The following is a 27,842-nucleotide window of genomic DNA, read 5'->3' as shown; positions in this document are numbered from 1 at the left end:
TTAGCCTGTACCATTACTTTGTCTGTAAATTTGATAGAGATCAATGAAAATAGGCATATCCGTATTGTTGGTCAGCATTTCTTGATCACACACTTTACTTGCAACATGATTAATAGATAGTAAGTCGGTTATGTAGCCCGTTAGGGCGTTTGTCCACTACAAGGAATTTTACGGTCCGGCATTCCGATTTTTTACGGTCCGGTATGGCACGCAATTAATCTAAATACTAGCTTGTGCACTATACGTAATTTTACTGTCCGACATTTTACTTTTCCCTATTCCGGATGGTTTTTTGAGTTTACGAGTCGCTGTAGGTATAATTGTTTTCGAGTTCCCACTTGCTTGGATTTTACTCTTTTTATTGCATATGCCAATTGAAAGCAAGCTCTTGTTTTACTTTCTTTTAGCTGGCAATGAGATTTGAGAAGTCGGTATTGTTATTTTATATACATTGACCAAGCATTGACCTATAATTATTATCTAAGTAAGTGTTGGTAAGTTAAAGTTCAAGTGGGAATAGATTTAGCTCCTCGTCACCGATTAAAATAAATAAGTGAAACACGCATTTTAAATCTCTTACGGAACTTTACTTTTTATTATAACGAAGTAATATAATATTTCACCTTCTATATTTTTACTCGTTTCTTGTACCTAAAATGCGAAAACAATCATTTATGATAGCATTATACCGCCATACTTCCTTGAACTGTACCGCACTGATCCGAGTAAAGACGGACAGGTGCACAAGCAATTCATCGGTTTTTTCATGCCACACCGGACCGTAAAAAATCGGAATGCCGGACAGTAAAATTCCTTGTAGTGCACAAGCGCCCTTACGAGCGAATAGCGATTAGCCCGTAAAAATAATGTACTCTGTGGCGATTAGCGTTTGTTTAAAATAGGGAAACGGCTAAATAAAAATGAAGCTAACTAGGTAGTTTAGATAAATATTTATTAAACTAGCAATAGGTTTTGACTCGTTTATTAAATACATTTTATGAACAAAGGATTGACATAAAGAAATATTTACAATTGTAAGTATTATTTAAATGTATATAATAATATAATATAGTTAGATATTAATAAATCTTGAAACTACACATTTTAAGTAATAACATATCTTGTAGCTTTTATTAATATTGGCATTATATTAAAATGCAAATTATAATTATTAAACTTCTTATAAATTAAAGTAGCCAAGCCAGAATATAACTAAATAGTAAGAATTGAGAATCTTCTCAACTATGTGTTTCTATATTTAACCTACCTACTAGGTACAATTCTTTTAGTGGCAGTGATAATATGATCATATATTTTTACGTCCTCCTAATCTTGAATGTCTCAAGCTCTATGGCAACAAAAAATTATATTCATAGAATACATCTATCTATTTTTATTATACAGTGTAACTAAACTGCAAGTTGTTCTTGCTTTACAAAATCACCACGAAAAATATTCACTATTTAATGTCGACGTCTACCGCGGATGTTCCTTCTAAAGTTGGATCGATTTCTCAGTGGGTATTGTGTCCTTCGCACTACAGCATTGGGTACAGCTTCAACGCTGCTCGTTGGGTGCGCATAGCCTGTCGCCACCCCTGGTCTTCGCCTCATACATACAGCACATCTGAAAAAACGATATTTAATTCGTATAGCTTGAAATATATAAGGATATCACGTGTTGGTGGTATTTAAAATTTCTCGGTGTAGTGATAATTCTTAGATCGTTGAGTAGCTATGTGGACTTTGTTTGTTATCATTTTATCCTCTGCTTCTTATTCTTATATCTTTAAAAAACAGGATAGGTATCTACGCAATAATACATACAAATAATTACCTTATGTGAAACCAGGAGCAATCAGTTATTCAATCATGTTATAATTTTTTATACATAATAATTATGTAAAAGTTGTCAAGCCAGAATACAACTAAAATAAATTACCTATCTATTATGTACAGTGTATTTATTTTAGTATTTTAGCTTAACATCGAGTAGGTTCAAAGTATTTCAGTAAAATTCGTTGCTAAAAAATATTTGAATCACTACATATCCGTATTTTTAGGTATTTCTTATATAAATGTGTGCATATAATATAGGATGTAATAGGTTCTCACCTGCTAACTTTAGATACTTGGTCGAATTTAAGAGTTTGTTGTTCTGGACGTAAGAACATTCTGTTGTCGTCTATGGTTGATAACCAATACGAGACTGCTGTAGCGAAATAATTGCATCTACCCAGGCCATTGCACTCTATAAAAGGTCGCGTCCTAAATTCACGAAGACATGATCCAGGGGATATTAAGCTTTGTCCCGCTGCATCTGGTCCTGCTGTATGCTGTTAAACAAAAAATATTATAATGATATCGTAAGTATTTAGTATATATAGGTTATCAATATATTTTCAAAATATGTATCCCATTTTTTCTTTATTTGTGTACTTTACTTGATGGTGATTTTCATAATAGAAAATCATACATATTGAACTCTTTAATATCGATGTGTATCAACCGTGTATGCGGAATAAAATAATCCGAATTGGGGATAAATTTATTACTTGAATACTTTAATTTTTCAATTACCTATTATTAGGTACCTACTGGTTGAAATCTTACCATTAAAAAGCTGTATCCAACCCAAAGCTCTTCCCACTCGTCTGGACAACTAGGAGGTGTGTTGCTTTGACTATGTAGGGCGATCGTTCTTGTGGACGATTCACAAACTTGACATCTAAAAAAAGAAGCAGGTAATTTTTTCGTACATACCTAATCATTATAAATAGGTAATTTTAAAATTGTTATTGGTGTGTGCGTGTGTCGCTACGTTTGATAAGTGTAATTCTGTAAGCTTCGCTAAAACGATTGCGAGGTCAACGGAATTAAAGAAAAAAAATATTAAATAAGTAATTATAGTTAGGTAGTGCATAATTATTGCGTTTAATTTTAAATCGTAGTTACCTAGAAATATATGATCCCACATCCCGGGCCATGATTGGTGTCATAGCCATCGGCATTGGTTCTGGTGTAGATAACCAAAAACTGTAGTCTTCCCTTTGAGCAAAGTCGCAAACATTATTAATATTACAGAACATAAACGGCATCGTAGAGAATTTACGGAGACAGCTGCCGGGAGCACCTGGAAATGTACATCAATATGATTTATTATGCGTTATGTCATTTTTCGTAAATTTGTTTTAGAATATTTATTATCCATACCTAAATCTTGTCCATGAGCTTTGGCGTTAGCTACAATGTGAAGTAATGAAAATCCATCCCATAAAGGTGAAGTACCCGACGGGCATTGCGGTATCATTCTAGACTGAGAATGAACTGTGAAATAATAACCGCGTGATCTTGGTATTGGCGGCGGCGGTGCGGGTTGACCACGAGAACCAGGTGTACCACGTGCTCCTTGTAATCCAGACATTCCTTTTATACCAATTGCACCCTGTTCACCTTGAGGGCCTGGATATCCAACAACACCAGCACTGCCAGTATCTCCCATTTCTCCCTTTAATCCTGGTAATCCGTTTATTCCAAAATCACCTGGCAAACCTGGATTTCCAGGACGACCATCGAAACCAACTGGACCAAGGTCACCCTGAGGGCCAGGTTCTACATCTGATGGAAGAACAGTATCACCTCTATCACCCTTCTTCCCTTTAAGTCCAGGATAACCTGGTAGCCCTGGTTCACCTTCATCACCCCATTCTCCTTTAATGCCTTTTTCACCCTGTTGCCCAGGAATACCATTCCGCCCAAAGTCTCCAGTATCTCCGCTTTCACCTTTTCTACCATAAAGACCTGGTAAACCACTTGGTCCAGTTTCACCTTTAGGACTGATTGCAAATCCAGGTTCTCCTAAGTCTCCTTTTATGCCAGTGTAACCAGGTAAACCTTCTATTCCGCGTGGTCCGGGAATTCCAGTATTTCCACGACGTCCTGGCCATCCATCCATTCCTGTCATACCCTTTGGTCCTTGGAAACTTAGTCCAGGCTGACCAGGTAAACCTATAGGGCCATCAATTCCGTATTCTCCAGGTGCACCTTTCTGTCCCATGTTTCCTGGCCATCCTGGTAACCCATCTATACCTGCTTTTCCTTTTTGCCCCCATTCAGCATTAAATCCATCTAAACCTGGCAATCCAGGCGGACCAACATCACCACTATAACCTTTTTGGCCTGGCAAACCATCGTCTCCAAACTCACCTTGTAGCCCTTCTTCGCCACGTTCACCTTTAAGACCTTTTAGACCGAAATACCCATCATCACCTACTTGTCCTCGTATACCTGCATCACCCTCAAAACCCATATCTCCCATATCACCCTTGGTTGCAGGAGAATACGATGAGGGGCCAATATCTCCTTGTTCTCCTTTAATGCCAGATTCTCCAATTTTCCCTACAGGACCAGGGAAACCAATGTCTCCTGGTAATCCGGGGAAACCCATTCTTCCAGGTTCACCATCCATTCCCCTTTCACCTTTAATACCAGTTTTACCAGGAACTCCTATGGGTCCCAATATTCCTTTAGGGCCGTTAGATCCATATCTTCCAGGAATACCTGGATAGCCTGGGTATCCTTTATCTCCCATTTCGCCAGCTATTCCGTCTTCGCCATAATCACCAATTTCTCCTTTAATACCTTTGAGTCCGGGTAATCCATATATACCTTGATCGCCTCTCTGTCCTTTTACACCGTCGTAGCCCTTTATGTCCAAACCTCTTTTACCTTGTTCACCTTTTTCACCACTTAAACCTGGTAAGCCTGGTCTCCCGGGAATACCATCACGGCCACGATCTCCTGAATCACCTTTCGCAGCAGCAAAAGCATCATCTCCTCTTATACCTTTCAATCCAATTAGTCCGATATCTCCAATTTCTCCTTTTATACCAGACCATCCATCTAAACCAACTTGTCCGGGCATACCAACAGTACCCATCATTCCTTTAAGCCCTGGTAAACCTGGTAATCCAATTCTCCCTGGCGTACCAACAGCGCCGGGACTTCCAGGTTCTCCACGGTCTCCTAATTCACCTGGACTTCCAGATCTGCCAATCATTCCTGGGAAACCAGGAAAACCTATTTGACCGCGCTCGCCAGTTGTTCCTCTTGAACCGATACGTCCAGTTTCACCTTTCATGCCTTTTTGGCCAACATCTCCTTGCAACCCAGGGTAACCCGGGAGACCAGGAAGTCCAATGGGTCCAATAGCACCCATTGCACCAGGTTGACCTGGCATACCCTGAGCTCCTTGCCTTTCTATTCCGGGAAAACCTTTACGGCCCTGTAAACATAAAAAACATCCACGATATATAAAGCATTTGATACACACGAGCATAATCATTATTATCAAAACCAAAATCAATAAAAAAACTTGCTGTGCCCGCTTCTTAGTTTGCACGTTGAATTCAGTTTGAATTTGAATCGAGGAATCTTCTTTAACGTCAAAAAAAAATGGAAAATTATATTTGTGTGATCATTATTTTTCTAAATCAAAGAAGATATTTTTTATTCTTCTGACTTCTTAGGGTGGTTAATCTTACATATTATATACAGTGTAGAACTTTTCTATTGAAAAATCACTTGCTTCGACCGGGAATCCAACTAAAAATTAAAAAATGACGTGTGGCACTCGGGGACTGCCGCGTCATAGCTATTGCAATTTGCATAGCATGCCTTCAAGCCACACCTCCGTGTCCGTCGTAGTGGGGAGCGTGAGGTTTTATCGTTACGGAATTTCTCGATTCGGTCCCCGCGCTCAAGGCCCGCGATAGAATCTATGTAATAGGTTTAAAAAAATATGTTTTATTCTTTATAGAGAAACAAATTAGTATTTTCTTTACCATATAATCCGTAAAATATAAAATATTTATTATGGAGTATTAGTTATTACCTATACATGGGCTTTGATTAACGTTTACGAAAAATTGTCCGTCTGTTAAGTGAACAACCAGTCATAATTTTCTTATGACTTAAAGACCAAAGTAACATCCGAAGATGTTAAAGTGAAACTTTTATTACATCGTCTCAAACTTTTTGGTCTGTGTAGCGCATGTCGCGTGTATCGCGTAACGCGACATGCGCTACACAAAGCAGTGTTCGGAACCGTTCGAACAGTTTCACTTTTACCGTGGTTTCATAAAACCACACATTTTTTTTTTATTATATGAATTTTAGGTAAGAAAATAGTTTCATTGGTAATAAATAAAAAAAGACGTGTGGCACTGGGGGACTGCCGTGGTAAAGCTATTGCATGCTATGCCTTCAAGCCACACCACCGCGCCCGTCGGAGTGTCTCCACTGAGATTTTTCGCTACGCAATTTCTGGATTCGGTCCCCGCGCTCAAGGCCCGCGATAGAAGCTTTGCAATAGCTTAATAATAATTAAATGCACATTTTTTCTTAGACGTTTCTTTGTTATTGAAGTTTTAAAGTAAGTAGTACTTTTTATGCATGTTTGCGGTGCAAGACCACAGTATTAAATTTCGATTATTATTTTGTCTTTTTCATTTGTTTTACAATTAATCATTATGTATGTATCTGTAATTTCAGAAGAAAATCTTAATATATATAAATCTCGTGTCACAATGTTTGTCCTCAATGGACTCCTAAACCACATAACCGATTATAATAAAATTCGCACACCATGTGTAGTTCGATCCAACTTGAGAGATAGGATAGTTTAAACATGTAAGTACCACGGGCGAAGCCGGGGCGGACCGCTAGTAAATAATACATATATCCTGAATGAGGAGTCTCATTTTGAACAATTTATTAGTGAAAAAGTGTTTAAATTAGTAACGTTCTATAAGTTAACATGTTGTTGCATAGTGCATATAATAAAAAATTTTCAATTCCATGATATTTCTATTTCTAAGAGCAAATATTTATACGAGATATTAACAATTAATTATCTTAAACATTGTTTGAGTCGATTTTAAGATTAAAATAACAAACAATATTTTTCATTTTAAGTTAGTTCGATTCCCGGTCGGAGCAAATGAATTTTCGAAAATCTTTGAATGTAGTTTTATTTCTCTTTAAAAATAAAGGAATGTTTCCTTTCAGCAAAATTTGCTATCTTCATTATTTCAAGTACTTTCCTCCAGGGCCCAAATTTCCACACTGTATAACCACGCCCTCCCGGGGAGGGAGCCGTGGGTTTTGTCTGATTCTTATTTTATCGTTGCGTACAATTCGTTCACATCTCTCCTCAGAACTTTCGACTGGGAGAACTGATTTGAGACTGATTGATTCTTTTTTTAAATCCTTCTGGTTTATCCCATTAAAAAATTTCCCAGTTCATACAATAATTTTCAAGCAGTTTAGTTTTTGTGAAAAGACGATTATTTTCATTAATTAGTGTAATGGACAATTTTTTTTTATGTATCATACAGAGACAATTAAGAACCAATAGTAAATTAATTTTTAACTTACTGGGGGTCCCATGGGTCCAGGTGATCCCTCATCACCTGGCAATCCTGTTTCACCTTTAGGTCCCATTGGGCCTGCTCCTCCTGGAGTTCCAGGGTAACCTTGTTCGCCCATATCTCCCGTGTCACCAGGGTAACCGTTGAATCCTCTTTCACCATAGATCGTTGCTAGACCAACATCTCCTCTTGAACCCTTTTTGCCACTAGGCGCTGGAAATCCTGTAGGTCCTCTAGCTCCTTGACTTCCTGGTTCTCCATACGGACCAATATCACCCTTCTCACCAGGGAAGCCTCTGGTTCCAATTGGACCCTCGACTGTAACACCAACATCACCTTCGTCTCCCCTTTGTCCTGGTATTCCATCATAACCCATTTCACCTAATTCTCCTTTTCGTCCTTTTAAACCTGCAATAATATATTTTATTTATAATTTTTATTTTCGGAATGATCTGTATGCGTAGTAGGTATGCGTTAAAAAGAAAAAGAAAAATACTTTTTTATTACGATCTTACCTCTAGGCCCGACAGGACCAATGTCTCCTTTAGAACCTTTGGAGTTTATTTCAGACCCAATTGCTTCACCGCTTTCTCCTTTTAAGCCGTCATCTCCAGGCTCGCCTATTGCACCCCTAAAATAATTACATTATTAATAACATAATACAAAATTACCAAGAATCCTAAATGATGCATGCCAGCATTTTTTTTAAGCTTAAAATGTAATATTTAGTTCTTATTTACACATATTATACAGTAACTTAATTTAAGTTTAAGATAACGAAAGTTATATAGTATATATAAACATATTACAGTATTATTAATTACATTTCATTAACTGAATCTATTTTTGTGAAATGTTCTCGAATTGAGTATTTGAATAAAAAAAATTATAAAATTCTTGATGTTGTTATATTTATATGATCACCGCTTTTTGTCAGGAGTTGCCTTTGTAGTATTCGTACATAATGGTACAAAACGATAACTTTTGAGGTTCGCCATTTTTAATATAAATTTAAATAATATAATTAACAATTAATATAATTAATATGTAATTTAATAATGACAACAAACCAACGGATTTAATTTAAATTTTGTATACTTATAAAAACCCGGTAACAATACAATAATTTCATGAATAAATTTATCTTATTATCCTGTTAAGTTTTTCAAACTATATTTATTTTTCTATCAACTGCAATGAGTGAAAACTAACATTATGACGTCACACGCGCTCGGGTGACGCTTCGGGAGTAATTGTCGGCGTGTCTTCGGTACTGGATTCAAAGACTAATTTTTATTTTGAAATAACTTTTGAATTATTGCAAAAAAAATAAAAATAAAAACAGTTTTGTTATAAAACTAATATAATTATAATCTTTCCATTTATCACAAAAAAAAAATTCATCCATAGTTAATATGTTTTTTTTTTATTTACTATAGACATGAACCAAGTCAGCGTTAACATTAACATTAATTATCTCAGTTGGATTTCTCTTTTAAGTTAGCATATTGTTTCGATTTGCTTACTTTATTCCGCGGTCTCCTTTTTGTCCAGTAAGGAATGCATATGGAATATCGGCTCGCATTCCCGGCCAACCCGGTGCTCCGTCGCGTCCTCGTGTTCCGTTTCTTCCAGGTAAACCAGGAAAACCGTCATCACCTGTACGGCCCTTGAGACCTGCCATACCGTAATCGCCAGGCAAACCCGGCCAACCGGCATCACCAGAAAGACCTGGTTCTCCAATAAAACCTAAACAAAAATAACTTTATTTTTACGCAATTGTTGTCCTATTTATTTTTTCAGTTTTTATTTGTCTGTACTTCATAATAGTTAGTAAATAACATGAGAATTAAATGTATTTTTAACCTTGCTCTCCTTTCGTTCCAGATTCCGCAATAGTTAGAGCGTAAGCTGGATGTTGTAAACGACCTTTACGTCCTTTTTGACCAGGAGGTCCTGCCATTCCCGATGGGCCTTTATTTCCTTTAGGCCCTTTAGGGCCTGGCATTCCTGCGATTCCGGCATAACCTTTTTGACCGCGAGGGCCTGGTAAGCCCTCAAATCCCATAAATCCTTTTTGTCCAGGAAAGCCGTCATCACCTCTTTGTCCTTTTGGTCCTGGGAGACCTTTAAAATAAAAACGTAAACAATAAGTGACAAAATCATAATTTGATTTTAATTAATTTGATATTTTAGATAGAAGAAGGTAATATTTTAAGTAAGTTACGGCATTTGACACATTTTGATAAATTTTTAGTATAATTTAAAGAGAAACATATAAATTAATGAAATAAATACACCCTACAGTCCTACACACCTGATCTACAGATTGGACAATCATCCCCACGCTCTCCTTTAGGTCCATGATAACCTGGCCGACCTGGCTGTCCACCGTCGCCCGCAGTACCAGGTCTACCAGGTGGTCCTGTCTCACCCGGTGGTCCTACGCCATGTACACCTCGGCCTGGATAACCTGGTGGACCCTGGTAACCTGCATCTCCTCTGTCACCGCGTAAACCAGGAACACCATCAGTTCCTGGTGTTCCCTCTTCTCCATCAGGGCCTACGACTGTGGTTCCTTTGAAACCTTTTGGTCCCATTTTTCCTTGAACACCCGGATATCCAGAGGGTCCGTAATTACCAGGTAAACCTTTAAAGCCATCGTTTCCCGGTTCACCTTTAGGAGATATACCTATTACACCAGGACGTCCAGGAAAACCTTTAGTTCCTGGTAAGCCGGGAGAACCCATAATTCCGGGTAGCCCCTTAGAACCATCAAGACCTGGATTGCCTTGCGGTCCCGGTGGACCAATTGGACCTTGAGGACCCATTGAGCCCGGCCTTAATGGTTCACTCAATCTATCATCGTATATTCCTGGCTCTCCCATAAATCCTTGTTCACCAGGAGTTCCGGGCCTTCCATCTTCTCCTAGTTCACCGGGTAATCCGTCTTCACCATCTAAACCTGCATAACCTGGTGCACCTTTATCTCCTTTAAAACCTGGAGGACCTTCTTTACCTCGATGACCCGGTTTTCCTCTGGGGCCATTATCACCTTGATCACCCTTAAAACCTTGTGGTCCGTGCGTACCGTATGGTCCCTATAAAAACAATCATAAAAACACATATTGTATATACTTAGTTAGGTAAAAAGTAAGTACCTAGAAAAAAGTATTTCAAAAATTATATCATACTAACCGGTGCTCCAGTTGTACCGAGCTCTCCTTTTACACCTTTTACCCCCTGCATACCTCGTAACCCCTTGTCGCCTCGATTTCCTTTCGCTAAAACTGTGACGTTTTGTTGAAGTTCATCGATAATATAAATAGTTTGTGCTGGTCTTCCTGGCTCTCCAATTTCTCCCTGGTCTCCTTTCTCACCAGGCGGTCCAACTACGTCTTCGCCAGGATCTCCTCTATAACCTGGAGGACCAGGAAAACCTGCAGGCCCCTGGGAAATAAAAAATATTGCTTTTATTCACTTCATGTTAATTCTAAGTTTTAAGCGCGTCACACACGGTGAAGATACTATAATATTTTATGTTAAGATTCTCTAATATAAAATATTACAGTATCTTAAGGTATCCGGTAACAGCATTCTGACCATCATTTTTCTTTTTGTCATTGCGTAAGGTACTAAGACCCCGGCCCTGTAGAACCGCCATCCGGTTCTACATTTCAATTTCCGTGTGTGACGCGCTTTACATTACTTAAATATTGTACTCATTTCAATTAAATTCTTTTTATTTTTTAATATAGGTTTCTGATCGGCAATGAAATGGCTATTATTAATTTTATATTAAAACAAAAACTTAACAACTACATAGATTAATTAATCCATGTTTTTATTTATTACAAGAAAAGCTTTAAACTAAGCAATTTGGAAATAATAATTATTTCTGAATTATTAATTATTGGGGGGGCAAGTATCTCGCCTCGCGGCTTATTAATTATTTATTACATATTATTAATATTGAAATTTCGACATCAACTCCTAAGATGAATTATGAATTTTAAGAAATATTATCTTATCGGTCATTATTAAATAAAAAATGTTTGCACCATTTAATACATATTTTTAAATTTTACGGTAGTTTACTTATATTGAAATATAAATTATTTTTATAGAATAAAAAGGTACTTAATTCGATACAAACTGTTGAAAAATGTTCATTGGTTTAAAACAAACATAATTTATAACATACCTGATCGCCAGTTTCTCCTGTTAATCCACCATCGCCTATCCAACCCATTGGTCCAGGTGATCCAGGGGAACCGCGGCGACCGAATTCACCTTGGTCACCCTTGGCTCCACGTGAGTTAACTCCTCCCTCACCGGCCAAACCTTGTGATCCTTTTTCACCGTAGGGCCCAGGCAACCCTCTGTCTCCCGGGATACCTTGCGGACCAGGTTGCCCTATTTCACCGTCAATTCCACTGCAACCGTCTAAACCAGCTAAACCCCTGACGCCTGACAAACCCGATGGACCCTACAAAGTTAAACTGCCATGAATAAAATGCACTATTGAGAAATCGTGTATCGAATAATCAATCCATGTATAAAAATCATGTACGAATATTATCTTTATTATTATCTTTTAAATAAATATGTTCTTATCTAATAATGAAGCATTTAAGTTTTAAAAGTACTAAAGTTGTGATAATCGTAATTTTTGTATGTTTTTCTCTGTTTTGCCGGAACTGATGAGGTAATGAGTAGGTAAATATAATAAGTTTATACCTGTGGACCAGTTTCACCCCGAAGTCCATACGGCCCGTCTACTCCCTGAAAATAATTTATGTATTATTATCTCTGAAAGTTTATTTTGATCATAAATATTTAAATGTTCATCGGTATTAAAAACTAGGTGATATTATGAATGAATGAATGAATGAATGAATGAATGAATGAATGAATGAATGAATGAATGAATGAATGAACGAATATATTATATACGTACTCTTTCGCCCTTGTCACCCATGTCACCTCGTTCTCCCCATTCGCCTGGCTCCCCTGTTATGCCCATGCGACCTTCAGGACCGTCATCTCCGTAATCGCCTTGTATTCCCATTATTCCTGGAGGTCCAATGTCTCCTCGATCTCCTTTTAGGCCGGCGCAGTTGCATCGTGTTTGATTGCACACCACCTATAAATTTATAAAGTTTAATATGTATTCAAAATATAATAGTAATTTACCAACTAAAAGTGTCTGTACAGTATACCTACTTAAAAAATATGTAAAGTGCATATAAGCTTTGCAAGATTATCAGCAGTCTCAGTTTTAAGTTTTATTGGTTGTATCTAATACTATAGTTGGTCTAGTACTTTTAATTAAGAAGTTCAACATTTTATGCTGTCGATGAATTCATAAATAACGATTAATCGGGAATATTACTGTAAGTAAAACAACGAACGTGCCTTATCGTCGGGACCTCTGACATACATATTGCCAGAGCAAGTGTAAGACCGTTGCACTTCCTACCACTTAGTAGAGCATATAAATTACTTTGATTATAGTTTTTATAAATATATTTTTATGTTATTATTACAGAAGGAAGCTTTAAGGAAATAAGTTAAATAGGTAGGGTCAACCGGGGCAAATGCAACTAAAAAATAACAAGTGTCAAGTTTGATCGGTTGCAGTTATCTCCTTTTATATTTGGTCATTTATTTGACCCATTTAACTAGTGATTTTTGTATTTATTCAAGATTATTTTGAACCAATCAAGCAATACAGTAGTCTTATAAATAACTGGTAGTGAGAATATTTCCTAAAATTGGTAGAAAAAGTTACATTAACCCCTAGTCGGGGGTAAATGCAACTAACTGCCATAGCTCTTCTTCTATTTCATATAAAACAACGAATATAGAATATATTTATGAGATTTCATGTTATTCATAGGATTTTGAACTGGATTACCGTGTAGCAAGAACGAGTTTTCAGGAAAAATCTTATTTTTCTGATTGTGGGGCAAATGCAACTATTTGTTAGAGAAATAGTGTGGGGAATGCAAAAAACTTATTCATCGATATATTTTTATTATTCTATATATATATATACAATAACGTTATCTATACAATAACGTTGCGATCGTAGATGGCGCCGCATTATTTAGAGGAAAAACTCATGTACCTACTTTGATTTACCACTTTAAATCGCAACAAAAAAAAATAACAGTGTACTACCTACTAAGTCAATTTTAGTTTTTGGTCAGAACAAATAATATTCTTTGTGTTAAATATTGTTAAAAACGTAAACCAAACAAAATACGTTTATTAGTTAATCAACCGTTTACTAAAAATTACTTGAACAATCACAGAACTATCCTACCTATCGTTTTTAGTTACTTATATTCTTTAACCACGCTTTATCTAATTTGAATTTTACTTATGAACCCGTCTCTGGGTATAATATCGAAGAAATAATCGATGGTTCTTCTTTAATTAATCATAAAGAAAATATATTTTGACTACCAAGAAGGATACATAATAAAAATATCGACACTGTCACATCACTAGTGTTTTTAGTTTCAAATTCAAATTCAAATATATTTATTTGCTCGTATATGGTTCATAAGGGTGTTACACAAAATTTTTTTTTTTTTATCGCATATACTGCCATTTTAAATGGCGTGCAAAAATTTACAAATTAATACAGTCAAGTTATAAAATACATTAATAGACAATTACAAAATTACCCACAAAATACATTAATAAACAATTACAACAACAATTACACATAAAATTACAATTAAATTAAATTAAGATTCATACATTAATGTCACGATCATATAAAATAATATTCCTTAACACTAAAAATTACACATAAAACAATTACACATAAAATTACAATTAAATTCAATTAGGATTCATATACATTAATGTCACGATCATTTAAATATTCCTTAACACTATAATAATTTTTAGCTTGTAGCAGTCTATACAGTTTATTTTTGAAAAAATTCAGTTTCAATTCTTTAACGTTTATGGGTAAGTGGTTATAAATAGTTATCGCCATGCAATACGCATTATTTCTATATAGTGCAAGGCGGATCTTAGGTGAGCGTAATCTTTCTTTGTGTCGTGTAGTATTTGTTTCATCATATTTTTCAAAGAAGATCATATTTTTTTTAACAAATAAACATATTTCCAAAATGTATAGACAAGGTAATGGCAAGATTTTTAATTTTTTAAAGAGGGGTTTGCAGCTGTCCATAAAATGTACTCCACACATTGCTCTAATACATTTTTTTTGTAATTTAAATATTGGTTGTATTGCTACAGAGTTACCCCATATTATTATGCCGTATCTAAGTACCGATGATACGTACGCGTGATAAGCGATCATAGCAACATCTAAATTAATCGTCTGTTTCAACTTTTTTAGTACATACACAAAACGATCCAATTTATTTATAATTTTTGCAATGTGTGGTTTCCAGTTACAAAATTTGTCTAGTGTTATACCCAAAAATACACATTCATTAACAGTAGTCAATTGATTATTTTCGTATTTTATGTCAAGTTGTATGTTTGTATTATATGATTGGAAATTAATTATATTTGTCTTAGTCATATTATACTGTATATTCATACAAAAATATAAGGGGCTATTGTAACTAACCTCACAGTTGCAATAACCCCACAGTGAAATTTTCATGAGGCAATTGTAACTGCATCAATAACACAAAATAGAGTCAACTAACGCACTAAAAATATAAATGAAATATGCTTAACGGCTTGTGATAATCGCGTCCAATCAAAAACACCTGCAAAAAATCACAACTAAACAATTTTTTTGTCTGCAAAACTCGACACCTGTTTTTACGCACACCAACTTCAAAATAGCGGTTTGACACAATGGCCTATCAATCAAATAGTTTTCATCGTAGGGGCACCATCTATTACTTGTAAGATTTATTAGTCGTTGAGCTATTGAATCATAGGTGGCGATTTATTACAACAACTCTAATAAATTAGTTATGATAACTAGTTGCCATAGCCCCATAGTTGCATTTGCCCCGGTTGACCCTATATTTTTATCGATAAAAAATATTTTGTTTTGATAACATACTAAAAAGAAATTACCGCACAAATTGTGTATGCCATTAAAAATGTAGTATTCAAAACTTATTATTACATTACATATTCAAATACATTATTCAGTATCACACTGATACGTTATACTGAAATAATGAAGAGCTATCAATATCAGTAGGTACAAAAAAGGGAATGATTGGAACAACGATTTCTGTATTTTTTCCTGGCTAAATTTCAGTAAAAAAAAAATGTGACTGTTTTCGTGATTTATATTTATTTGCTGCAAATAAGACTTCATAGGAGACTCCTCAGGGAGAGCAAAACATCTAGGTATTATTTATTGGAGTTTGACGGCATTTTCTCCCTTAACTCTTTTAACTTTCAAGTATATTCTGTGTTTACATTGACCTTGATGTGCTAGGTCCAATCATAGCAATCCAGCCATAAATTCAATAGGCTTAGCAGAAGACAACTAATTGGGTCATGATGTTATGATGTCATGATGCTCTATAATTGAAATTTATTATATTCCAAGCTCAAATTATTATGGAATCATAAATTAAATGGAGTGCAAGGGTATAATGTCGACCTAATATGCAAATATTATTCAATATTGTGTTCTAGGTATTTTATGTAACGTTTAATATGATGTACCTACCAGTATACTGAACTTTTAAATAAAATATGTACTGTGTCAATTTATTCAAACACATAGTTAATAGGTAATTATTTATTTATCTCGCATATTATATTTCTACTAAAGTAATGAAATTTCAATTAATTTCAGGGCTGAACTTCGTCTTGTCAATTACATGGCTCAATAATTTTCTGTGTTATGATTGGCTGCATGTAGAACACATAATGCACAATAATAACATGCGTCATAATATATCCAATAGGAAATCTTAACGATTTATTTAAATTTAAATCTTTCTAAAAAATAAGTTTAGTTTTGTAAAGTTATACTATCCTCTGGAATTTCTATTGTTTTGCGTCACAGAAGTGATTTTATAACCGGTCTTGTCATCAGTTTTCGTTAAAGAAACGCTTCACAAATAAATATGCGGGTATATCAATTTAGTGACTCGAAATTGATTCTTATGAGAGTTTATATTTATATAGGAAACTCAAATGTACCCATCATTTACAATAAACGATTTCAAATTACATTTTTTTTATTAGGGTAGGTATATTAAGATTGTACTGAAAATGGAGCTTTCGGAGACTAATTTTCAAATATAGCCAAATCAAGCAAATCTAATAAGTCATGCAATGTTTTCATTCAAATGTATTAAGTTCTTTTGCTTAATTAAAAGTGCAATAATTATTTATCACACGTGCTTTACGCTTGTAGGTAGGTATTTGCTGATGCGAACTGTTAATAAGAGACGAAGTGTCATCTTAGTGTATTATTAAGATATTTCAAACGATATCAATTTACATCTTTTGAAGTTTGTTATTTCGCTTTGCGTGGTCATATGAAAGTAGAGATATTATTTTCCGTATTATTTCATGCATAGTAACTTCAGTCACAGGTAATAGGTATAATACTTTTCTAGTACCAAGTGTCAGTACTGCACTCTGAAGTTGTGCTAATAAATGCTACTTATCTTTTTTATTATTGGGAGAAATCCTTTGCAACTGGCTGGCTTATATTATGTTGACCATGTCTTAGATATTAATTGACTAATGTGTGAATTATAATAATAGTTTAGGGTTTCAGCAATTTTCAATTTTCAACGTGCGTGTCTTGCGAATGCCATAATGTTATTATGCGTATTGGTTGCAACAATATAAATATAAATGAAGAAAATGTGGGTAATAAATAGTTTTGGTCAACTTGTTTCTTATTCCCAGGAACCTGTCTCATTCATAATACTTGACTGCTAATTGACGGACCATTTCAATCAAAGCAAAGCACTATATCACCGAAACGTATTCTCTTGACGTTATCTTAAATTAGTTTATTGTTTTGCGTCTGCTCGTTTGTGACCTATTTGTTGGTTATAAAACACTAAACATAATATAATCTACGTTTTAAACTATATTCATTTAAATTCATTTCTAAAGATACGTAATTATTTATTATATACAGATGACATTTTGGATATATGTACGGTCTATATTTTATAATACATATTCAGACATTTAATTTACTTCATATTTAATACATCCATTTTTATAGCGATGAATCCTGGCAACCGATTTTATTCAGGTTCATAAATTTGCGATAAAACAAGTGTAACGATATTTTATAAGCTCGAAGCTTAATTTTCAGCGTACGAACTTGCAAACGGCGAGGTCCCAGCACCGTACTTCCTGCTGCGTAGGCGATATGGACCGCTCGCGGTGCGTCCGGTTGACATGCGTGTCCTCGGACAAGCGAATGCGTAGCAAAATATTTCTATATGTTAATTATAGTTATACGTTGTTATACGTTACACATATAATTATTTAATTTTAATACTCCCTAAGAATTATGTCACTTCTTAGCATGCGGATAGCTATTTTATAAAATAGAAAGTTATTTTCTTGATAAAAATTATACTGAAAGAAATTATTTGAAATGAAATGAAATGAAATGAAATATGTTTATTGTGGATACATAGAAGATACAAATAAAATAAAACAAGAAACTTAAATCTAACTTAAATCTATGTTTGCCACAAAAGGCCTGCCACTCAGTGCGATACACTGATTTTCAGTGGTTGCCTTAGAATGCCCTGCTGACAGCGGATGTATGTTTTGCTCAAAACTGCGTTATGTTATTAAAAAATAAAAAATAAATATACATTTAATATTATGATAATATACATATACTTTAAAATACTATAATTATTAATTTTAATATTATAAATTATAATATATACTTATACTTAGGAAATAAATAATATTTAAACATTAGTAACGAGATTATTGGATAAATACTTAAATAATAAATAAACACATAGGGACATTATTGGGGATGCTAAATTTTTTCTTGTTGACGTTTTTGAAAATCGAGAAGATATGACTTTAATTTTTTTTTAAAAGAAGATAAGCTTTGTTATGAACGAATAGGCGGCGGTAAGTCGTTCCAACATTTTGAGGCTCGATACCTAAAACTGCCTCTAAATGTAGATGTTCTATGCAGGGGAATTTCCAACAAAGAACATGCGTGTCTAGTCTGGTAGGTTGTATTATTTTCCGCCAACCATTTCAATTTATTGTACAAATATACAGGTACTCTATATTTTATAACATTAAATAGAAGCGTAGCCAGGTGTAAGTGGGTACGATATTCCATTTTAAGTGAGTTGTGTTTGATCAAGTACGGTGTGACATGATCACGATAGGGAATATTGTAACAATAGCGGGCACACGCATTTTGCACCCGTTGCACTATTTTTTTCGTTGATGCCAGCAACCTAGGACCTACAACCACATCCGCGTAATTAAACTTAGACAAGATAAGCGACTCACAAAGTAATTTCCTGACATTAACACTCAAGGACTGTCTAATCCGATAAAGCAGTTTCAGTCGTTACCGTCGTCGGTATTTATATCGTTATAAACGATTATTATTAACTGAAATCGGAATATCAGCCACTCAAGCTGATATCCATGATTTTTATAAACTCTATTGAGTGTACATAATATATTGGATCTGCATTTAAATATTTTTCAATTTGCTACTTAAAGATAGCGAAGCACTTCGATTTCATCAACATAGATCTACCCGAAGCCATTCGATTCCGAGAATGCGCAGGCCGCGAGACTCGAAAGACGTCAGCAATATTCTTGCATTACGTGTAGTAACAACTAGACAATTTAACATAACAATTTAAAATAATATTCATTCAATATTATTACGTTCAAACTAATTCATAAGTCATTAAACAAATACGACACTTGTGCATGAGGCTAAATTTTGTCCTGTTTAGCAGAGAAAGATTAAAAACATAATTGTATCTACAAGTTACTATTAAACAATTATGTAATCGTATCATTGCACAAACAAATAATACATTATTCCGTCTGCAAAAGTAATTACAATTAAAAACTTGGTGTTCCGATAAGCGGAGGCAGAAGGTAAGATCATTAGTTTGCCGAATTTTTACAAGCATTATGTCATGAACTGATGATGATGACATATGGTAGGTATTACAGCAACAGCGATTATAGAACGAATGATTCATTAGTTGCAATTCATGGAACAGGCTGGATAAACAATCATTGCAGTGTCCAGGCGATAACGGCCATTCGCACATCCCGCAGTTTCCGTCCCTCACCCCTCCCGGCCACCACGTGCCATTCTGTTTGTAATTCAGCAATTTAAAAGCAATAACTTCGAAATTTTAGTTTGTAATTGATTTATCTTGAATACGTAAATGTAGGAATGGAATTTTATAAAATTTTGTAGCTTTCATTGACTTATTGTATGAGAATAATAGAAAGCCAAAGACAAACGTTTGCGTGTATAAAAAATCACACATGCAAATAATTTTAATATTGCCAAGGAAAGATGTTTACAACACATAAGGGAAACAAATTATATTTATCTATTATTATGTACATATACATATTCAAAAATTATATCCGCGACTTTTACCAAAGATAATGAGTAGGTACTAGCGATGACTTTTGCACTTTAGTGTAATCAACCATTTTTTATTATTAGTGTCTTTGTCATATCTTTGTTTTATTATCATCCATAATTATAACTATGTCAAAAAATCGAGAGCAACTGGGATTTACGATCAGTTTACTGGAATCTAGTGACCCCGGTAACTCGTAAACGTGTTCCCGATTTACATTGCTTGTAGTTGCAATATGACTAAATCATACTGCAAAAATAGATGTTACCTAGCGTAATAACCTTATTTTTACGGTTTGATGAATTAATCACCTATATAAATATGTAATCAATTTGAAGAATACTAATTTTTCATTTTGTCATCCATACTAATATTATAAATGCGAAAGTAACTCTGTCTGTCTGTCTGTTACTCAATCACGCCTTAACTACTGAACCAATTTGCATGAAATTTGGTGTAGAGATATTTTGATACCCGAGAAAGGACATAGGCTACTTTTTACCCCGGGAAATAGGATAAGTTTTATCCCGGAAATCCCACGGGAACGGGAACAATGCGGGTTTTTCTTTGACTGCGCGGGCGAAGCCGTGGGTGGAAAGCTATTTATTTATATAATCTAAATGGTAAACAAAAGCTTTTAGTGAACAGTAACTATTACCAAGTGCAAGATTGAAAATAATGGGTAATATACCTAATTCGAACCAACGACCTCATGATATCTAATGAACAACAGTCACTTTTATATAACACGACGAACAACCACAACGTCTGAAACCTTCGAATCATCAATTTATTGATGTAATAACGTAATCCATTAGATAAGTTGTGTAGTAATTTTTCATAGGTATGGATTGTTTATTCAGTCAGTGACTTATTAATCTAAATATAGCTGAAGAACATAGCAGTCTATTCAACTGGCTTTTGTTGCCGCGCTGAAACTATTGACCTATTTCACATTACTGGAAGTAAGCAATAACTTTCAGTGCAATGCTCGAGAGTCGAGGTAATAAAATCAACTTGCGAGTTACTAAAAGCTTGCGTACCTATTGCACAGTTTTAGCTGGTAGAACAGTTATGATTCTGTAAAATTAAACAGATTATGTATGCACTCTTGTTGAGAATTCTTGTAGATTTAATCTAATTACATAATTTAATTGTATATCAAGGATCTATGTCAATAGATCCTTAACAAATTTTCACTTCTGGAACACGATCATTTAAGTAAAACAAAGTTATATATTTTAAAAATCGATTAAAAATGAGGAACGTAGCATACTTCCTCTAGGGTTCAATGTTCTAGTGTGATGTACGTCACGGCGATAAAACAACCGACTCATGAATTGAGCCCGAGCATTGACAGGACGACTCACCCCGGAATAAAGTTACTGAACGTTTAGCAGCGACAACATCAAAACAAATATATTTTTATATTTTATAACAAACTCAAAAATAAGACGTAAAGCTATTTTAAAAGACCTATTATGCAGCCGCGGATATTATCTCATTTAGGCATTTTATAAAATAATATAATAAAGCTCCTGAATAAAGCTTCGTTTGAAGAATTAAAGATACATTATAGGTAAAATAGAATATCCTGTCATGGCCCTACGGAATTTCTTGAATTACTTACTTTAAATATTGTTAATATTTTATTTGAAAAGACATTAAACTCTATTACCTTATTAATGTATTATCTATACTAATATTAATATTATAAAGCTGAAGAGTTTGTTTGTATGTTTGTTTGTTTGAACACGCTAATCTCAGGAACAACTGGTCCGATTTGAAAAATGCTTTCGGTTTTAGATAACTCATTTATCGTGGAATCATTTATCGTATAAGCGCAGCTAGTGTATTTATAATATCCTTATAATTTTACCAAAGGTAGGTGTAATTTTTTAATCATAGATGGTTTCTCTTTTCTGCTCGTAATTTTGTTTCTATAAGAAGTTTTATTTGTACCAAAAATGAAAAAGGTAAGTACATAACTTTGTCTGCAATCGGCTAAATGGCCACAAAAATTCATATCACTTATTAGTTATTTGATATCGCATCGTGGGAGTAGAAATATAATTATTTCGGCAACAATTGCAAAAATTGTGTTATACTAAGCGACAAGTTGATAAAAGCTTCCTGTCGGCTCGATAACAGATCCTGCCGCTTATGTCGCGACCTCGTTACGACAGCTTTGTTAATGGAAGCTGATTTTGACCTATTTGTATGACTCTGATAGCCTACTCTAAATTATAATATTTACTCAATTTATTTCCTCGATGGAAGACCTGGTTCACAAATGTTAAAACCCACTGTCATAGCGATAACATCAACTATCTAGGTACAGCATCCACAATATTAATCAAGATCAAAGGTGATGTAGGTATTATATTTAGACGTTCTAAATTTGGAACCACATAACTACAACTGCAATTCAGAGTCATTTTATAGTACTGTGTCACGAAAAGCTTTTCCATTAGGAGAAATACTTATCATTAATATCGCCAATATAACTGCCATATGTTAATATATACTCGAAATATTATATGTAATTTTTATTTCAAGATATTATCATTATTAAAAGACTGGGTTTTTTTTTTTAAATTCCATTTTTTCTACAGCACAATCTATTAGGAAAATAAGTAGGCACTCTGTGTTATTTACATTATTCTTTCATTATGGTTTTATTTTATATAGAGGAAGAGAGTCCCGTCTGTTTTTACATTTAAGGAAATGAAATATATAAATAAATTGTTCATGTGGGTATATTTATTTTTCTCTTCTTGATTTCCGATCCAAAAGTGAGCAAAATTACCTACGTTTCCGAATATAAGATACATTTACGCATCTAGGGAAGGATGAAATTCGGCATAAATTATTACGCACATACTTAATATGTAAAATATATCATTATAAACGAACATTTTGTCCGCTAAATTATCAAAGGTTATAACCCAAAATGTCGAAAATTAGTTTAATAATGATAAGATATATTTTTAATGCAGAGTCTATTATCAGTTCAGCGTGCTGTAATATGGTAGAGATATCAGAGACGCGGATTTAATTAAGTTCTAAAATCATAACACAATATACATAACAATCAACTTCCTTTGTAACTTATATATTATATTTAAGATGAATACTGAAGTTATTATTTTTTAAGTAGTTAGTTCAAAGAATTCAAATCAAACATCTTAAATATAACTAACTATATAAGTAACAAAGGAAGTTGATTTTTAAGTTTTAACTCTACAATTTCAAATGTCATATTTATTCTTCTATTTTAAGCAATTAAAACCAAAAAATAATATTTTATGTAGAATATTAATTATCATTAAGAAATATTAATTATCGTTAAGAAATAACAATTTATATTTAAATACTGCCTTAAAGCTTAAGTTAATCATATTAGTAATATCCTAAATACTTTACTTATGTCGACGTGACTTGGTGAATCTATTTCTAAAAAAGTTTTGAAAGCAATCTCTAAAAACTATGTCATTATATATCTTCCCCATATAGTTCGTTAATTCATTCACTATTATAATAACATTTTAAAAGAATACTTAACTGTTTTTTTAGGTCAGGAGGCTATAAGACGATAAAGAATTGTTGTTGCCAGTTGATATATACCGAATAAAAACGTTAGTGATAATGGAGCAAAGGTTACCGTAACACCAGATTGACAAACTAACGAGCACATAGAGGATCTGTATCTATACCATGTTCTCATTGTTTTTTTTTTGTGTTAAAACATTGCGCGTGTATAACCAATACAAAAATGTCGGAGATCATGGTCTAAAAATATATTTATCTTTTGTATTTCCTCGAATTAAGTGTTCCTACTTTGCAGAATACAGATAGTTAATATATGCTTTGTAAATTTGTCGCATTGTATTATTTTATAGTAAAAACAAGTATTTTGCACTGAAAATTATAATGTATATAAATAAGAATTTGAACACAATCTTATCTAAAAACTGATACATAGAATGTAATTTTGGACACACAATGCTGCAAAATTAAAGTTCTCATAGACTTTATACAATTAACAGATAACATAGAGTTAACTATGTTTTCTTCCATTTTACTAATTATTATCATATTATGATTTATATTTAGTTAACCTATGTCTTATCTTTCTATTACATTCAAAGTTATTTATTTTATTTTATTTTAAATAAGATAATACTAATAGGATATTGATATTATACCTACATTAAACATACTAAATATGCGATTTATACATATTTGTGAAAGTTCATGAGGATGGAGGTATGTGTCTATACTCTATGTTACTCTTTTGCGCGAAAACCACTGCATAGCTTTTGTTGATACATACTTGGTAATGGTAAAGCTCTTGAGAAGCGAAGGAAAGGATACCTTAGTTAGTGGTTGTGTTTATATCTAGACATTATTCAGCGTTTTCAGGATAACAGATGACTAAAATTTTCGAATAGAGATAGATTTGATCTTAGAAAGGAAAGTATGCTATTTTATTGTAATAAAACATTTTGTGAATAATGAATTTCAAGATAAATGGGTGGTTATGGATGGGTTTTAACCCAATTACATGTTTACATCCCGAAAGAGAAGCTTCATTAGGGTAAGTAAATTTACTTTGTCGCGTTTTATTAATGCGTTCGACGGAACACAGTGGGGTTTTATTTTAGTCGGTAAGAATCCGACGTAGGTAACCCACGGCTCCTTCCCCGGGGGTCGTGGGCATCTATGCAATATTTCCCCACTTAAAAAAAATGTGATTATACTTTCTGTAGATTTTATAGGTACATTAATGAAATAAGTATAAAGTAAAAGTAACATGATCAAACATAGGGATGATAAAATAGACAGGTACCTATATTAATTGTAGACCATGGTTGCTCTACAAATACCTCTTTATCGAAATAATCGCAATAATTATATTCTTGGGAAACTATATTTTTAAATTAGTACTACAGTATGTATCTAAGTCTTACTGTTTTTAGTTCTAATAGTAAATGGAATAGAAAAAAAATGATTTTGAAGAAGCTCACGTTCATATCAGTTTTCTACTTTTTAAACTACCCCGATTATACTCACCCGCTCACGTTCATACAGCTTAATTACTGAAAATATTTGTAAGATGTATGTTTTATAACTAATAGAAATAGAACCTCTAAGAATAGAGCATATTGTAGTGCACTAGAAATACATAGTAAAATATATTTCCTACCCAAAACTTCTTCATGAATTTTAATCATTAAAGTTTAAATGCAATTCAACCTACTCGTATTTTTATTAACTTCCTTTTTGTTTTGTCCTAGTATAAAAAATATATATAAAATATCGTCTATGTTATCATAGTTATCGCTTTCTTATACCAAAATATTTATCTATACTAATATTAAAGAGTTTGTTTGTTTGTTTGAACGCGCTAATTTCAAGAACTATTAGTCCGATTTGAAAAATTCTGTCGTTGTTAGATAGCCCATTATCGAGGAAGGCTATATATCATCACGCTAAGACCAATAGGAGCGGATCAATGCGGGTATAACCGCATGGTACAGCTAGTTTTAAATATAAACAATCAAATATTGAAATAAATCTTTGCTTCCTTTCCTTAATAATATTGGATGAATAAAGTTTAATTTGTTACGGATACATTTCTAAGTTCCAATAAACAAATGTTAATGACAATATTTGCTTTTAAAATTAAAAACATAACTAACCCTTCTAGAAAAATAATCAAGCTTATAATCAGGAATAAAACAATATTTTATGTTATAACAAACTTTGTTAACTTTTATTTTATTGAAGAAAGCAATGGGGCTAAACTGAGCCTCAGTTCAATTCTTTCAGTCATATTTCTTAAGAAAAGTTATATAGTTACAGTGGTAAACGTCATATACCTAGTCATCTCAGACTACCATAAAAAAAAATCTTTATTTGTCCTTTGGCTGTACAATTTTAGATATGAGGCTCTGGCTCTCTTGCTAGGCACCATAGATTAAGTAACTTACTACGTAAACTCTATATCCCCAAGCACTATAATAACTAACGTGTTTGTGAAGTATAGAGATAGACTACAGAAGCTTAAATACACACACATCATACTTTTCATATTGTATTTGGCATTGACTCTATATTCTTAGCTACTAAATATTATCTTTTTATTAGATTGTTCTAATAGATATAAACGAGCTTTATACTTTTTATCAGTTGTAGATGATGATGCTTTGGAAACCGCTTTAGGATCCTTTAGGCTTTAAATCAATACGAAACGGTCAACTTATTAGATTAAAAGCAAACTTAAAGAAAAAAGCCTCTACATTACCCATAAAATATAGGGTATACATATATAGCTTGTACTTATAACATTTTTTTATGTAAAACATCTAGAGTTTTGTTTATTATGTACTTAAATGCAGGATTTTTTTATTTGATCAAACGTATATACAACGAGTAAAACAAAAATTAAAAAGGAAGAGTTAATAATTTTGTTTGTAGAAAGTTATCCAATGAAGTAGCTACTCAACCGATATTGAAAATTGTTTTACTGGCAGAAACCTAAATTCATGAGAGACATAGATTATGTTTTAATATTGCATATATATTATCTGTGATCGAAGTTGTCCCAACCTAAGCAACTTTTTCTGTTCTTGACCGCTCTTGCAACATTTTTCATTGATGCTCCGCGCCTATGATCTACGGTGGTAGTACGATGTAACCCAATCTTTAATGATTGGACTATCGAACACAAAACTTTTTTTTAACATGAACCAAAAAATACAAAGTATTCATGAAATTTTAGAAAATTGTTTGAGAGAAATATAAAATATTGCAAAGGACTTAAAATTTATTTAATTATTTAAAGACTATAATAACTGTGAAATTTTGAAATTAATACACTTCCAAGTTATAATTATTGTTATTATACTTTCGTATATTTTATTAACCGACAACAAAAAAGGAGGAGGTTCTCAATTCGGCCGGTAGTCTGGGTATATGTGTGTTATGTATTATGTTAAACAACATGCAATGTAAATTCTCTGGAAATCTGATAGAATCTAACATAGACATAATAGGTATTATACGGAGATAGGAGGTGTTATCTTTCAAACTTTAATTATTTCAAAAAATAACCTGAAAATAACGTTAAGTAAAAATCATTATTTTACAGATCCAGGTCTATTCTTAAGCTATAAAAAAACCACCAGCCACTAAATTGTGATGCAATCTCAATGAGTGAGCAAAAACATCAGCCAATAATGTCAGATTCTATTGTTTTAAAAAGTTTCTTATTTGCATTTTTACGTTTCATGTAAGACTATAAATGAAAACATAGTAGATAGCATGGAGAAAATCCAAGACTGTAGTTATTAAATTTATATATTACAATAAAATACATGTCTCATTTGACATTTCATTTATGGTCATTTTAGATCGTGTATCTGATATAAATCGTCATTCATCGAAACATTAATTACAAGCCTTAATTCAGTCATACTTTGTGAAACAATTACTAAGTATATCGACTTTGTTATTGTGATGCGAAAACTTAAGTGTACCATGTGCCATACATAAAATTAGCGCCGAACGCGTTGATGTCGTTTTTACAGTGCGAATCAAAGAAACTTTAGTACTTACAGCTGAAGCAGGAGTTGGAATCCATTGAAGTACTAGAAGGGTGGCGAAAACGATGTGGACCACGAGAAGGCGCGCACGCGCCGGGCCCGACATGGCTGCGCCGCACTACTGGACGCGCGCCCTGGCCGCGGGCCGGGCGTCGCGCCCGCGCGCCTCGCTGCGGGGCGGGGGTG

The 27,842-nt window shown here is 33.7% G+C and overlaps 1 protein-coding gene across 1 annotated transcript; it reads right to left on the bottom strand.

Moving 5' to 3' along the window:
* Window positions 1-966: 966 nt before the first annotated feature.
* Window positions 967-27,781, bottom strand: vkg (Collagen alpha-1(IV) chain viking). The gene is made up of 15 exons (XM_090113836.1): window positions 27,670-27,781; window positions 12,390-12,575; window positions 12,170-12,214; window positions 11,634-11,918; window positions 10,628-10,879; window positions 9,747-10,530; window positions 9,296-9,556; window positions 8,956-9,178; window positions 7,945-8,060; window positions 7,437-7,837; window positions 3,213-5,283; window positions 2,955-3,132; window positions 2,613-2,727; window positions 2,115-2,335; window positions 967-1,626 (listed from the first exon to the last, which is right to left on the bottom strand). The coding sequence occupies exons 1-15, from the start codon at window positions 27,760-27,762 to the stop codon at window positions 1,464-1,466; spliced, it is 5,394 nt and encodes a 1,797-aa protein (XP_089969962.1). The 5' UTR covers window positions 27,763-27,781; the 3' UTR covers window positions 967-1,463.
* Between the last annotated feature and the right edge of the window lie 61 nt (window positions 27,782-27,842).

The sequence above is a fragment of the Colias eurytheme genome, chromosome 2 (assembly GCF_061535395.1).
Source record: "Colias eurytheme isolate Ceu_HAF_F1 chromosome 2, ilColEury1 Martin Lab GWU primary, whole genome shotgun sequence".
Lineage (NCBI taxonomy): Eukaryota > Metazoa > Arthropoda > Insecta > Lepidoptera > Pieridae > Colias > Colias eurytheme.
This window is presented reverse-complemented; position numbering and strand designations above follow the sequence as displayed.

What these genes read in the sequence shown, in the direction of transcription:
- vkg (XM_090113836.1), bottom strand. Translation starts at nt 27,762, where the DNA reads ATGTCGGGCCCGGCGCGTGCGCGCCTTCTCGTGGTCCACATCGTTTTC. An exon ending in TCGGTACAACTGGAGCACCG is followed by an intron (nt 10,531 to 10,627) that starts GTTAGTATGATA and finishes TTGTTTTTATAG; the next exon opens with GGACCATACGGTACGCACGG. An exon ending in TTGTCCAATCTGTAGATCAG is followed by an intron (nt 9,557 to 9,746) that starts GTGTGTAGGACT and finishes TTTATTTTAAAG; the next exon opens with GTCTCCCAGGACCAAAAGGA.